General features: G+C 40.2%; 1 protein-coding gene across 1 annotated transcript in view; it reads left to right on the top strand.

The window, feature by feature from the left end:
• The window catches only part of LOC104833332 (kalirin-like), a 164,411-nt gene that overhangs the window by 90,599 nt on the left and 59,551 nt on the right, over positions 1–14,261 (top strand). The window contains exon 9 of the mRNA XM_010569924.1: positions 1,791–2,021. Coding sequence (XP_010568226.1) covers positions 1,791–2,021 — 231 coding nt within the window. The remainder of the gene's footprint in view (positions 1–1,790; positions 2,022–14,261) is intronic.

Raw genomic sequence — 14,261 nt, forward strand, 5'->3', positions numbered from 1 at the left:
AGCCAGTGCACAGAGTGAGTTTCTGGTCTAATAAGCTGCTCCCAGGTGTGTGCATAGCCTTGGTTTCCGGTTCCCAGTGATTAAATTGTTGCTGATTATCTTCCCACAGATAAAATAGGATGTAGTATGCCTTGTCTCCTTCCCTGTCTAGAAGCTGCTGCTTCCTGACTAGCAGCTATTGCCACCTCCATAATGTTGCCAAGGTAACACCTGTGCCTCAGTGTTTCCTCCTAAAATCCTCCCTCATATCACCACTATCCACTGTTGTTGGTGAGTACAATCATTCCGTCTGTGACCCCAGAAGGCTTCAGCATGTGCAAATTGTTCCAGCTGGTCTTCAGCAGCAACTCAATTTGAGTATGGAAAGCCAGTCCCTATGGACTCTCCAGATATTTCCTGATCAAATTCCAAATTGCCCTGAATATTTAAAAAATCTCCAAGGATCTGCTTAAGGCCAGCTAATAGTTGTAAGTATGACGAGATTTGACTCCCGCTTTTGCCAGTATAAATCTCAAAGGGTCTCTTGATTTCTCTGAAAATGCACCAGATACACACTGCTACAGCAGACTGGGATGTAGCATGGCTTGCCAAAAGACACAGGTTTGGGTATTAAAGGGTATTTGCTACATTTGAACAAGCAACTTATAATACAGAAATAAACGAGACTTGGAAATCCCTGAGATGTGTTTGAACTTTGACTGATAATGTTCAAAGTTTAAACTGGATGAAGAACATTCATTAAGCCATTCTCTGGCAAGATTGGTGATTGTGATTGCACAGAAATAAAAACTTTTCAGAAAATCTTGTCATTTTCACTGCAGTTTGTTTCAGAGGTAAAAGAGAAAAGTGGGCTGGGATGAGAAAGGGATTCAAATAATGTCCTCTTTTACCATTTCTGTTGAAAAAAATATTTTAACTTTGCAATCTGCAACTGAAAAATATTTCAAAAAGCTGTTTTTAGAGAAACTGTGCATGCACACACTTGTTAATAGCAGTTTGGTTTTTATGGTTCCATTTTTCATTTTGTCCCTGCAATATGAAAATGCTCCAGGAATGTTCCAGGAAAAAATCTGGTGTTAAAAAATCTGACATTCTGGGATTTTTTAATGCCCAAATGCCTTTGCATCTGAAAATGTGTTTTAATTTGCTCAAAAAAAGGTTACATGTGTGCAGAGGGCTTTGCATTTGCCAGCAAACTTTGTAGCCCATTGCAAATGGAGATTATAGGTCCTTCTGAGCTGTTCCTGGTGAAGAAAAGAATCGCTATCATGTACTAATTTATTTTTCACAGCCACTGAATGAAATACAGAATCAGAATGCCACACTTCTCAACGTATGTACATACTTAGTAATCCTACGAAGAAAGGGCTCTCCCTTATCATACAGAATATGAATAACTCTGCCATCTGTGGTTCTCTTAAAATGCCACCTCCTCACAAAAATAGGCCCGCTATTGCAAATGCCACCTGTCATCAACTAGCATATGTCAAGAATTTTCAGTGCCCGAGTGTCAGAACGTAATATAGTCTTGGGATCTCTGTCTCTGTGTATGCAGTCCCAGCAGGGCAGTATCTGTGCTCCTGCTGAGTGACACAGCAGGCCCACTAGGAAGCGAAGGCAAGTGCTGAATGTGTAAGTACAAGTCAAAAAGAGATGTTATGAGGTCTTTCTTCCTTTTTGACTAAAATAAGGAAAACACACAGGAGAAAAAGCATCAGCTAGACTGTTTTCTGTCAGCTATTGGATGTTTAAGTATCAGTACAGTGAAGTAGACCTATTTCTTCACTCAGGTGAGCCAGGATGGAAAAGCCTTGCTGGATGTTCTACAGCGTCCCTTGAGTCCTGGGAATTCTGAATCCCTCACTGCTACTGCAAACTACTCCAAGGCTGTTCACCAGGTGTTGGATGTGGTACATGAAGTCCTGCATCACCAGCGGCGCCTAGAGAGCATCTGGCAACACAGAAAGGTCCGGCTACATCAAAGGCTGCAGCTCTGTGTTTTCCAGCAGGATGTTCAACAGGTAATACCATTACTAAAGAAGATAAAGAATGGCCCTTTCTTTGCAGTCATAAAGATTGTTTAGTGACTCATCTAGAGGATATTGCCATAACCAAGATGTCACATGCAGCTCTATCTATGCTAGAAATATGCTAAAATCTTAATGCACCTCTCAGCACCTCTCAGTACCTCTCAGTTTCATGTTGGAAATCATCAATCAGTCCATTGATTATTGATCAGTCCATTCCCCACAAGAATGTGACACTATTTTCAGCAGTTAATTTTTCACAAGTGAGCTGTAGGTACTCTACTGTTCTTGAGAAAGTAATGTTTAATAGAAAGAAGAATTTCAAGTGTAAAAAGCAATTTAACTGTGGTGTATTTCACCTTCCTATATGGAAACAATGCAGATACAGGCCTTTTAGTGGTGGTGTTTTAGATGATCTTTGCATTATTACCACTTATGGAGTCCACGTACTTGTGCTATGAGTTTGCTGGCTCAAATGAACTGCACACCCTGATGTGCAGAGCCCACCTCACAGAAATACAGTTTATACAGTACAGGCTCACCTCTGAGAACTTAGGCTCCAGGTGAATAACTTTTCTCTCCCGAAGGAATCCGTCTGAATACCAGCACAACAGCGTAACTGACAGTGACTATGAAAAGCCATGTTTGTAGCTGCCAAATATGCAAGCACAAGCAACAGATGTTACAGGGCTCTGCTCGTTCAGGATGGTGTGGTTTGTTTAAGGGCCCCATTACAGCCCGAAGCAGATGTTGGTAGCAATATGGTACTTGCTTTAAATGAAGAGGCTGAGTGTTCTAATCATGTTTATGGAGCATTCTAATGTCCCTAGGGTTCTTTCTATCGTTGCCTTCCTGCAAGTGAAAAATGAGGTGGAGATGGAGTGGCAAAGCGGTCACATGCAAAGTAAACATGAAGCAGCAAGGACAGGAGACAGGCAACGTTCATTCAAAGTGCAAATTTGTGGTCCTGTTAGTGCCATAGTTGAAGTGCACCAGCACAGACAGAACTGCAGCTGTAGATATCCTTTGCAAATATGTATGACCATTTCTCTGGCAGCCTTGAAAAGTTTGCCAGAATTTCTACCTGCTCATTTTTTTCCTATGAAACCACACAAATATTCATGCCATATATATAACTAAAACCAGGATTGAATGTAACAGATGCTTAATTTAAGCAACTTCACTTTCGTTATGTGTCAGTAAACATACTGCATGGTAATGAAATTCATAAGCTATATATTAAATAGAGCATGTACTCGGAATTCAGTTAGAATACTCTCTGCATATTATATGAAGTTAATACAATTTTGGAGTTAAAATCTCAAAAATCAAGGGTTGTAAATTCTGATATTATGCTTTTTCCAATTGTGGTATATAATGTCAATAAGAATCCATATTATCTTAGGAGTTCTTCATCCCCTAGGGTGATTTACACTTTTGTTCAATCTCTCCAACCCAAAACTTTCTCTCTTACATCTTTTGAAATCAGTAGAAGTGTTTATGAGGTTCATTCATGAAACCCATTCAGACTTTTACTTCCCACATATGCAAGGCAATGAGGCTGCGTCACTGTTCAAAAGGTTTTCAAAAGGAACAGGTCTTTTGTAAGTACTGTGACTTTTGGTGAGAGGAAAAGAAACAAGCAGTAAGAGTCACTGGAATACAGTCACTTTAGAGAGCATTACTCTGTGTGAGTTCTGTTGGCAGCAATCTTTCAAAATTTTTCTCTTAATGGGTAGTTATTATCTGGAAAGCAACAACTTAATGACAGACATGTTTCTATCCTAGCATACACTTACTGGAGGCATCTCTTTGTCCTGCTTAGAAAGTAAAGAGGAAGAGATGAATCATTCTGTTCACTAAACATCTGTACTATTCAAGATAAATGCTTTGTAACTCATAAGTGAAATGATCAGCTAAACAGAAATATGAAGTGTAGATTCCATGAGGAGGAGAAAGATATCCGAGTAGGTTGATGGTGGTTTTTTTGAAAATAATCGCCTCGTATATCAGTTGTGCAGTTCCTGTTACGCTTATTTTGTTAAATGCCCATCAGTTGGCAGGTGAAGCTGTCTACCTGTACGTTGTCACTAATCATAAGTAACATTGATCTATAATAATTTGTTGCCTTGTCAAAATTTAATAACCTTTAACTGAGTTCTTCCTGGTTCAAGTCTAAAAAGAAAAGATGTGGGAGAACAAATCCTGACAGGAGAGTCACGAGTTTATTAGACTTTGCTGTTTTCTAGACAAGTAATGATACAGTGTAGTTTCTCTAAGGAAGATGTTCCTCTTCCCTTTCCACCCAGCTCAAAATTAAGCATGTTCTCACAGATGCAGTTTTCCCTACCAGGATGTCCTGTGGCTCTCCAGCTGTTGGCCAGTGCAGTAAAAATTCTGGTGAAAGATGATCTCCATGTCAGAACTTAACACTCCCTCACTTGTTCATCTATACCTTTCTCTTCATGTCAACTGTTCTGTATCAATCTTTTCTTAAAAGGAGATATGAATAGGGACAGGTTTTGTTGCGTTGTATGTTCTTAATACAGACTCCAGGATTATTTTGCATCCTCTCAGTCTGCCATTAATTGCATTAATAGCTTTTGGTAAAGACACCTCTCCAAGAAGAGATTCTTATGAATCTTGAGAGATAATAATTTCTCACCTAACTACTCTAGTTAGTCTTGCCAGAGGGATCAAGTATTTAGGCATGCAATATCAAGTGTTCATAGAGAGGTCTTGCAAAACTGGTTAGCTGGATGAAGGCTTTATGTAGGCCAAGTGTGTGCCTTTTGGGCTAGATTTAAAGGTTAAGCTGTGTTAAAGAGGGCTCATTTATGTCATTCCTGGGTGTATTCTGCATCATTTGCAAGGCCAGACTACATGCATGACCGGCAGCTCAGGGCTGTGTTCTCAGATAGTTTCACACTGTCGAGGAAATCCTTTTGATTCTAGCTGGGTTTTAGTTTGAACTGCACAAAACCTGAAAACACTGAAAATGATGGATTAAAAGAAATAAGAGTATTTTTTATTCTGAGATAGAAAGTCAGGTATCCTTAGTGTCATGTCATAATCAAAATACAAGTTGTGCTGTAGAAAAAAGAAAGTTTAAACACTGTGGATAGCCAAGTTACAATATTAATGTAAGAAATGTTACAGTATGAAATAACATTGGAAGTAATCACTACCTCACACCATCGGATATTTTACAAGATTGTTATTACATCTATGTATTAATACAATTACATCAATTTGCACATCTGAACCAAGGTAAATAATGGTGTGTTAAGGACAATGAGTTATGAACACACGGAATTTTAAAGAAGGAAACAATATAAATGGTGTGAAACTGCATTTACAGCCTTCACAGGAAATGGAGCACCATTCACACAAAAGGGATAGCAGTTAAGACAATTTGTGAGCTGTTATGAAGCTCTACACAGGCAGGAACTGACAAGGAACTCTTTTAACACCAAAAATATTTAGGATCATTATAAAAATGTTGGATTGCCGAGTGTGTAAAATACTTCATTGCTTCAGTCGTTTTTTAGAAGTTCTCTATCATTTCAGATAGGGAAGAGCTGAATCCTTTGATCCTTTTAGAACACAGTTGTGGGAGGAGGTGCTGAGATTCTGTCCTCCAAGGGAGGAAAAAGATCCCATTGACATTCATAGTAATATTCTGTAATTCCTGCAGAAGCTTCAGCCCATTTTTGGTAGCTTTTCCTTTTTGCCCCTCTCTGCTCTGCGTCTTCCCCTTCTGCAGACTATTTACCAGCAAATTAACATCATTTCCATTTCTGTTGAAATTTGAAATTGTTTTCACCTTGTCTCCAATTTCCACTGCTTTCCACTGTTACATCCTGATTTACCCTGTCTGCCTCTGCATGCATTCCTCCACTTTAATATGTTCCCTTTGCCCCCGTGAAGAGCAACACTGTGAAACAAGCAAGGGTAGCATGAGGGTTGTACCATGAGCAGATGTTACCAAGCAGCCTTCAAAATAGCTGGAGTAAGTTTTTAACACTGTTCTTCACCCCATTGCCTCCCCCATTCCCTTTGTTTCATATGAGCAAGAATTTTGTCTGAATTCTCTCACTTCATAAACTCATTCAACTGAAGCTGTAAAGCCTGAAGCTTACCTATTAAAGTAGAAGGAATATGGAGACCCATCAAATGCATTATTGAAATGGTCTGTGCAAGCCTCGAACTTGGTATTTTAAAGCACTTTCGTGGCAGAGTAGTCAAACTGCTACTCTTCTGCAGGCTTCATTCCTTCTCATGGAAATTCTCAGTCTTTACCTAATTTCCATACATACACACCAACACTTAGCCTGACAGCTAAGCTTAGGCAGCCTTTTCTTCCACAGATTCACATGATTCTCTCAAAGTCACTGCTGGTGCTGCTTTCTTCTTGCTTCACTTTGGTTGTGATGGTTGCCTGTAAAGGAAGAGCTGGAAAATAGGTGGATGTAGAGGTATTCTGTGTGCTGGTGGAGTTTCTTGGCTATGTACAAAGCCTTGAGTTAGCTGTGGTGGCTCTGCATAGCAAAATGGAACAAGCGCATCATGCCAGATGAAGACCAGTAGTAAATAGCAAAATGATACTAACAAATGCTTACTGGCAAGAGGGTAGGCATGTACTAAGAAGGCTAGGACTGTTGCCATACCAGCTGTACTGATGTCTCAAATCCTCTTGGTTACTGGAAAGGTGAAGCTAGGCCAGTGTCAGGTTTACCTGGATTTCTCTAAATTTGTGGATTTGCGTTCTGTTGGCTTCATGCCTAGATACATTAATGGGCATAGCTTTGGTTTCCCTGTGTGGTTGTCTGCCTCTGGTGATGGATAGAAAGGCCACGTGGCCATACTGATATCATTACACTTACCAGCTGCCATTGCTGTGGGAGACTGCGAAGTATTGCAGCGGAAAGGCTGTCTCTCTTCATAACCAAGCACTTTAACTTGTAAAGTGTCTGGCTTTTAGTGGCCAAGAAAACAGATCAGGGCATGATCCTGACATCATTTGTATGTAAAACTGTCCTGCCAACATCTGTCTGTCTCCATACACTATCTGAGAATGCTGAACACTTCATGTGGTGCATGTGATATACGTAGTCCATTTGCAGAAGAATGCTAGGATATTCAAGGCAGTTCATGATTCATTTAGCTCTCACACAAGATTTTAGAGGATTAAGTCTGTACATCCCCCCACACATGCACGGATACACTCAGTTGTTTTGATCACTTCAAGGCAATGAAGAGTTCTGCAACATTCTGTAGTTTTCCAATTTGTCATAGTTTGTTTCAAAGACAGAAGAAATCAGACTATATATCTCCTTTTATGCTTTGTTTACAATAATACCTTCACTGGGTCTTGTAAAACAAGGGATTTATTTGTAAACAATTGCTTAGAAAAAAGAACATTATAATCAAGTCAAGATTATATTTACTACCATATGACTTCAGCCACACCACCCGGCAAAAATACATCACATGCTCTGTGTGCCATCTGAGCAGATTTAGCCTGTAAATAGTTTCCACTGACAAATCACTAATTAAAACATTACAATTCAAAGCATCCTAGAGAATTTTCACAGCCCCTTTGGTAAATTTATCAAGTAATGAGATGCGTTTAATGTTTGTCACTTATATGTTTACATTTTCAAAGTATTACTGCTGTACTTTCTCTGAGCTTAGAAGGTATATGTGACCTTACCAGCAATAAGGTTGAAGTATTACTTGATAATGAGTAGAGGTTCTAACTATGGTTGTATTGTCCCCAAAAATTAATGAAAAAGGAACTCAGGAGTCAATACTGGTAAAACTACTTGGCAACCTTCTCCCAATGGGATGTAACAAGAGAGAAAACAACCTTTTGTTATCTGTGACTGAGAGATAAATACCTCTGTTTTCACTAACCCTGTCCTTCCAGCAATTGTTGAGGCCAGAGTTTCCACACCTGGTTTATTATCTGATATAAATATTTCACCACACAATTCTGATAGATCACCATACAACTTTTACCTACATAGCTCTAAAGGACTAACTTAATAAGATGTGCACGTTTCCAAACCCACGTTATGTCTCTAACAGCCTCTTATTTAGTACTTGTCTGCCTTATTATTTATGCAGTAAAGGATGGTACATTTGTAGTAAAAGGATTTTTTGTTTGTTTGTTTCCATCCATTCTTCGTCACAGACCATGCAATAAAACATCTTGGCAACCACTTCTTTAGAGCAATTTTCATTCCATTCCTTTTGTTCCTGCCAAAGGATCTGGCACATTTTCAGGCAATGTGAGTGCAAGTCTAGGCAATGAAGAGATTTGTGGCCCCACTCATCTTCTGAGGAGGACTAACAAGTAACCAACATTGACACTGATTTGAAAGTGAAGTGGTGGTATATTTGTGCTGATTAGTATCCTGCAGATATTATGAAAAGAATTAATAATGACATGGCTATTTAAATAACACAAGGGTTGCTGAGTGACTTAGTTGCTTATTTTGAACTGTTAAAAAAGGACCGTCATTCCTTAATTTGAACCCACAGTGGCATGGAATTATGCAGGAGTTTCAGATGATTTCTGCTGGCTATATATGTATCTCTAAGCTCTGGTGGCAGCAGAGAGAGTAGTAGAATAAGAGCACGCTGCACAGCTATACAATCCTTATTACTCAATGACCAGATTGTGTTGGATTTGCTGCACAAGGCAGCCATGCTAGGAAGGAGAATATTGCCCACATATTTCTTCAGTTTCTGGTGATTTCATATGGATGTTTCTTTAGTTCCTTTAGCTTGCAAAGTCACAGAACACTTATGGACAGTGCACTCAGGGTTGTCCAACCCAAACAGGACAGGGTTCATGGAAAAAGTACACAGCTGAAAGAAATAACATGCATTTTTCCTCTTTACCAGTGACTCTGGCATAGAAATCTGCTCTTTGAAGGGCCACAGCACAACTTCCCAAGCGAGGAGTACAAATATGTGGCACTTGGGTATTTGAGCATGTTCAGACAATGGCTCTTGCTATAGAGCTAGGCTCTGTGTTTCTGTCCAGGCAGTCACATTTGCACCCTGTTACTAGTGATCAGTGTATGGTACAAGAACACCTCAGAGATGTCTCAGACTATCAGCCTAAGTAATGAATTGCTTTAAATACTTCAGACTCACGTGAGAGAGAAGGAACTCTGTTCTAAACTTCTGACAAAGCTCTTTAAATATAGATCGGTATTATCTTGTATTTTTTGTGCCAAAACTCTTCACAAAGAACTATAGGTTTAAATTATTACATTTTCATTTAATGATATTTATTCTGGAAATTCCTTAAGGGTTGCTGATTAACAATACTCTATCCTCTTCATAATTTGATTTAAACTGTAACTTGAAATTATCTGAAAACAACCTTTGTGTCTTTCTTCCTCTGTATAGTTATTAAGCCAAGCAGACAACTGTTCTTTGTGCTTTTAAAGAGTCACTGATTAAAAAATAGTAATGATCACTTTTTAATTTACACACAGAGCAGTAGTGCTAGGGATATCAAACTTCAGGGGCCAGCTTCAGTTACCAGCTGAAGTTTACTTAGCATTGATGTACGAGCAGAGCAAGAACACTTTGATGAGCTCCACAGCTGTCTTGGGAAATAGGATCTGAAGAAATCTGAACCAGCCAGCTTGATCTCTGAACCTACTGAAGTGAGAAGAGGAACTGGGAAAAAAAAAAGAAAAAAAAAATTCCTTTGTGTCCCAAAAAGTGTTTTTCTTGTTTAGAGCACTGTCTGTCTTTCAAGACCTGGTCCTTTCGGATGGTCTGTTTTGCTGTTTGTGGAACTGCAAATGTTTGGATTCTTACTGAGAGCTTAGGAACCTCTGAGAAGGCCTTCTGAAAACCCTTTGAAATCCCACTGACTCACTGAAGTTTTGGATCTTCCTCATAGTGGACGAAGAGGACATAATTCATAGTATGACAAAATGGAGAAGGTGATATAAAGATAGAGTTATTTCTCTGTAGGTAGATGCAACTATCCATGGTCTGGATTTATCCTGCCTGGCTTCAGGAGTGTAACTGAATCATCCAAGTCAGGAGCCTAATGCATAGTCTCCTTTTTATAGTCAACAGAGAGACCCTGGCATCTTCAGAGAATTATACAGTCTGTCTAAGATCTGAATTGTACCCTGGATACTTCCCTCTCTTACTGTTGAATGTCAGAGAAATAATGGTAAGGTAGGCTCTTCAGACAAGACCTTCAGTTTATTACCTAATACTGGGTGAGATGTATTAGGATGCAAGAGCCCTATCCTGTGTGGTGCAGAGCACCTTTAGCCATCATGACAGGCCACTCAGTGCCTTTCTGATCCAGGATTTGCTTTGCAGCAAACTGCAAGGAAGTCAGTCCTAGGCAAACTGCTAAAATTTGCTGTTACACTTAAGCAGAATCATCCTCCTTATATACCATGTCCTCATTGTCTATTTCTATCCCAGGATTGTTTGCATGTCAGCATCCCTGAAAATATGATGTGTAGTTTATGGTTTCTGAAAGATGTTGTTGGCTGTCATTGTCGTGGCAAAGGAGGAGAAAGAATCAGGCTTGTCTGTTACTGATTAGGCCTCCAAAAATAGTAGGAGGAAAAATAGAGTTTTCTCCAGAAATATGTATATTTTTTGATTCTAGCAATTGCTAGAATGAGTAATCATCACCAAGGACCTGGAGAAAAGTAAGGTCTTTGAATAAACGTAGGCTGGAATGCCAGAAGACTTTCTCCCCTGTAACTTTAAGAAGTAACAATAACAGTAGTACTTCTTGCTTATTGTGGTTTCTTTCATCTCAGGATTATGGGTTTTCTAAATGTTGATGTTGAGCAACTTGTCAAAGGTCACCGAAAGCTTCATGACTAGAACTCTTCATGTCAGGATGTCTGATTCACAAATCCCTGCTCTTAAACCCTTGAAGTCATTGCTACTCCAGTTTTACCCCTTATGAAAAGGTCTTATAGGATTTATTGGGACTATCTAAAATGAAATAAGGGTCTGTTATGCTAAGAAATAAATATACTATTTTGGGCATTGGCTTAGGAGTCCAAAATAGTCATTCTTTTCTACTCCATTTGTTTCCCTTGATCTTTCCTTCCAATTATGTCCTCACATGGCCTCCCAGCTTTTTCATGATCCTGCCTGTCACTCAGAGTGATCAATCCTCTTTCATATTGCTTTTGACTGATGGCCAATAAAAGGTATTTTCATTGAAGTGAGAAAAAACATAGCCAGATAACAAAGAGGGTAATGATAGCTAGTTCCTAAAGTATAACTATAACAATTTCACTGTGTTTTCCTCCACAGAGCAGCTGCTCAGCCAGCTGGTTACTTTCCCCCTCTGGTAATGAATTGCACTCATGATCTGAGATTATTATGTTTTGCTGGGTAGCAAGGCCCAATTTATGTTGAGCTGATCTGGCACCATGACCTGTTTCTGCTAGCTGCTCCTCTCCATGCTAGTCATTCCCACTAGCTCTTGCTTCTCCTTCAGCAGTTCTACCTTACTGCATGCCGCAAACTGCTTTTACTAGCTCTGCTCCATATGGCCGTGCTCTGCAACAGCTCTTCACTCTGTTAGCATCTCCTGTTGGCTGTGCCTTGTTTCGGTAGCTGCCCTACCTAACTAACTTGACTAAAGAGTTCTGGTATTTCTGTCCTTGGAAGAGGTTGTGCAGTATTTAGGACTAAACACAGTGGTTTAGCTCACAGGAGACTTTTAAGCAACTTCTTTTGTTTCATATTCCTCATAGGGAACTCTTACACAAAGCTTCTTGCTTGTTTTTTAAAGTTGTAATCTTTGGATTGTAGTTCTGGAAGCTATTGCCTAGGCTGGGGTGACCCTTCAGGCACATTTAGACAGAGCTGGTTGGCTCAAACTCCTGCATACTATTACAGCTATAAACTTTCTTTTATGTTATGCTGTGGTTCCCTCTTAAAAAAAATGTCTTTCAAATGTGAAAACATACAAAACAAACAGGCCTGTCCATTGGTCTTTTACCTTTCTCCTACCTTTGTTTTGATAGTTCTTTATTTGTATCTTTCCTGCCTTTTGGATATTTTTGGATGGGATGTGTGTTGAGGGATGGAGAAAATTACTTTTTTTTTGGCTTCAGCAACATACAAAACATTCTGACCTTGAGACAGTTCCCTTCCCAAATAAGGAGGAAAAGTGGGGGGGAACCACAAAATGACCCTTTTTTTTTTTTTTTTTTTCCTAATTTCCCTCTTCCTCCAGCAAAAAGTAACTTTAAACAATCCAAAAGTATTGTTTCTGCTTGCTTACCTCCTCAGGTTTTGAAAGTGCATGAGGTGTCAGGAAACCAGAAGAGAAGGAAGTTCAGGATGAGGGGATGCCATATTCGGGGAGCCACCAAGCTAGGAGAAAAACATAAGAAAGGAAGCAGTTTTTCACAGAAAACTTCAGTTTGGAGGAAACTGAACTTTTCATTCAAAAGGTGCTCTTAGAGGAAGTCCTCAACCACTTCTGCCCCTCATTCTGCCCATGACTGTCACTCCTAGAGTCTTTTAGGTGGCTCCTCTTCTCTCTTGGTTGTCAGCTCAAGGTTGTTCCTTGCTGAAAGGGCTTTTCATAAGTCTGGTCCTGCTTGCACATATATTCTAGTTTATTATTGCATTACCAGTCTGCCGGGGGACGCAGGGCTCAGCATCTATTTGTTTACCTCCCCACAAACAGCTTCTCATTGCCATTACTCATGGCCTCCTTTGGTGAATCTGTAAGGTCATTGGCCTTTCACCCGTCAAAACCCTCACAGGATCCATTTCTGCTGTGACATGAAGAAGAAATCAGCCATACAGTTATGTGTAGATTACACAGTGATGCAAACGTCCTGGGCTTTTTATTTCAGCTCTGCTGTGTCTCGCATACCGACTGCCTGGCTCAGCATGGGGTCTGTATGCTACATGCAAAGCTTCTCACACACCACAGTAACTTAGCCCTTTTCCCACTTATTTGCAGTACTGAGCTGTGACTTCTCTGCCCTGGCACACCACGTGTCAAGTGCAGCTGGTTTGCCTGAGCAGTGATTGACATGCAGGCAATACAACAGAAGAGATGCTGCAGTGGCCCTACAGCAGGAGAAATGCTGTGGTGCAGGTTTGAATCCCTAGGTGGGACCCAGTGACAGAGGAACCCTGCCAGGAGGTCAAACACAGCCTTGCACTGCATCCCTTTCCCCCTGTGCACAGCCTTGACACATCAGAGTATCTTAAAATGGGAGATAAAATGTTTGAGACATTAGGCTATTTATTTAAAAGACAAGAGATCCTAGAAAAGTCCCTGATGGAGAATAGCCACTCCTGGCATTCAGGGCACTTTTCATCCTTGTTCTCCTGCTTCTTCTTCCCCACATGGTTTGCACTGTCATATTTTGCCTCTAGTCCCAAATCAGGTGAGAGCCCCATGGGGGAAAGGTTATGTTTTCCTTGATGTTGGCATGATGCTTAGCCCCAAAGGGCTGTGACCCTGGCAGGGGTGTTTAAGACTACTGCAGCATTGTGCCATCCTGGTGAGTTTTTCTGTTACGGGGATGAGACTATGTACCAAGACCCATTTGTCCCAGTTGGGATTTGTTGTCTTACTAAACCTGTCTTTGCTGTGTGCTGTGATTGTAAGCCTTGTTAAACCAAGATGATTAAATCATCTGCTCCCAACAGTAACCTAAAGCAGCGCTTTATTTAATATCCTGGTCAATCAGCAATTTTCTCCATGGTGAAGCAGACAACTCAAGCACAGTGGGGAGTGCCTATATGGGGCCTGGAGCATAGTGCTTGCATTAAAAACTACTCTGTTGTAAAGCTCATCCTTGCTTTATCAGTCCTTTCTAATTGTTAATTGCCTTTAAACATCTTCTTTAAACTAGTAAGAGTTTAGGTGGGTTGATACTATCAAAATGTAGATGGTACTGTCTAAATTAGCAGAGCAATCTCAGGTTAGTACAGTGGTAGCAGTTCCAGTCACCCAGAGCACTGAAATTAGGAGCCAGCCATGTAGGTTGCTCTTTTGCTGCTGAGCAGTTGAGGAGTGTATTCCCAAGGTAGGTGCCTACCTGACTTACCATTATACTATTATACGTCTGCCTACACTAATACCATGATGCTCTGGTTACAGCTGGAGCTAAAAAACATGTAGTAAATGTGTTCAGGGTTTATTTCATGTTTTTTTCCCTGAGTGTTCAGTGGCTACCA

This window comes from Haliaeetus leucocephalus, unplaced genomic scaffold (genome assembly GCF_000737465.1).
Source record: "Haliaeetus leucocephalus isolate CR32 unplaced genomic scaffold, Haliaeetus_leucocephalus-4.0 Scaffold1, whole genome shotgun sequence".
In the NCBI taxonomy this organism is placed as follows: domain Eukaryota; kingdom Metazoa; phylum Chordata; class Aves; order Accipitriformes; family Accipitridae; genus Haliaeetus; species Haliaeetus leucocephalus.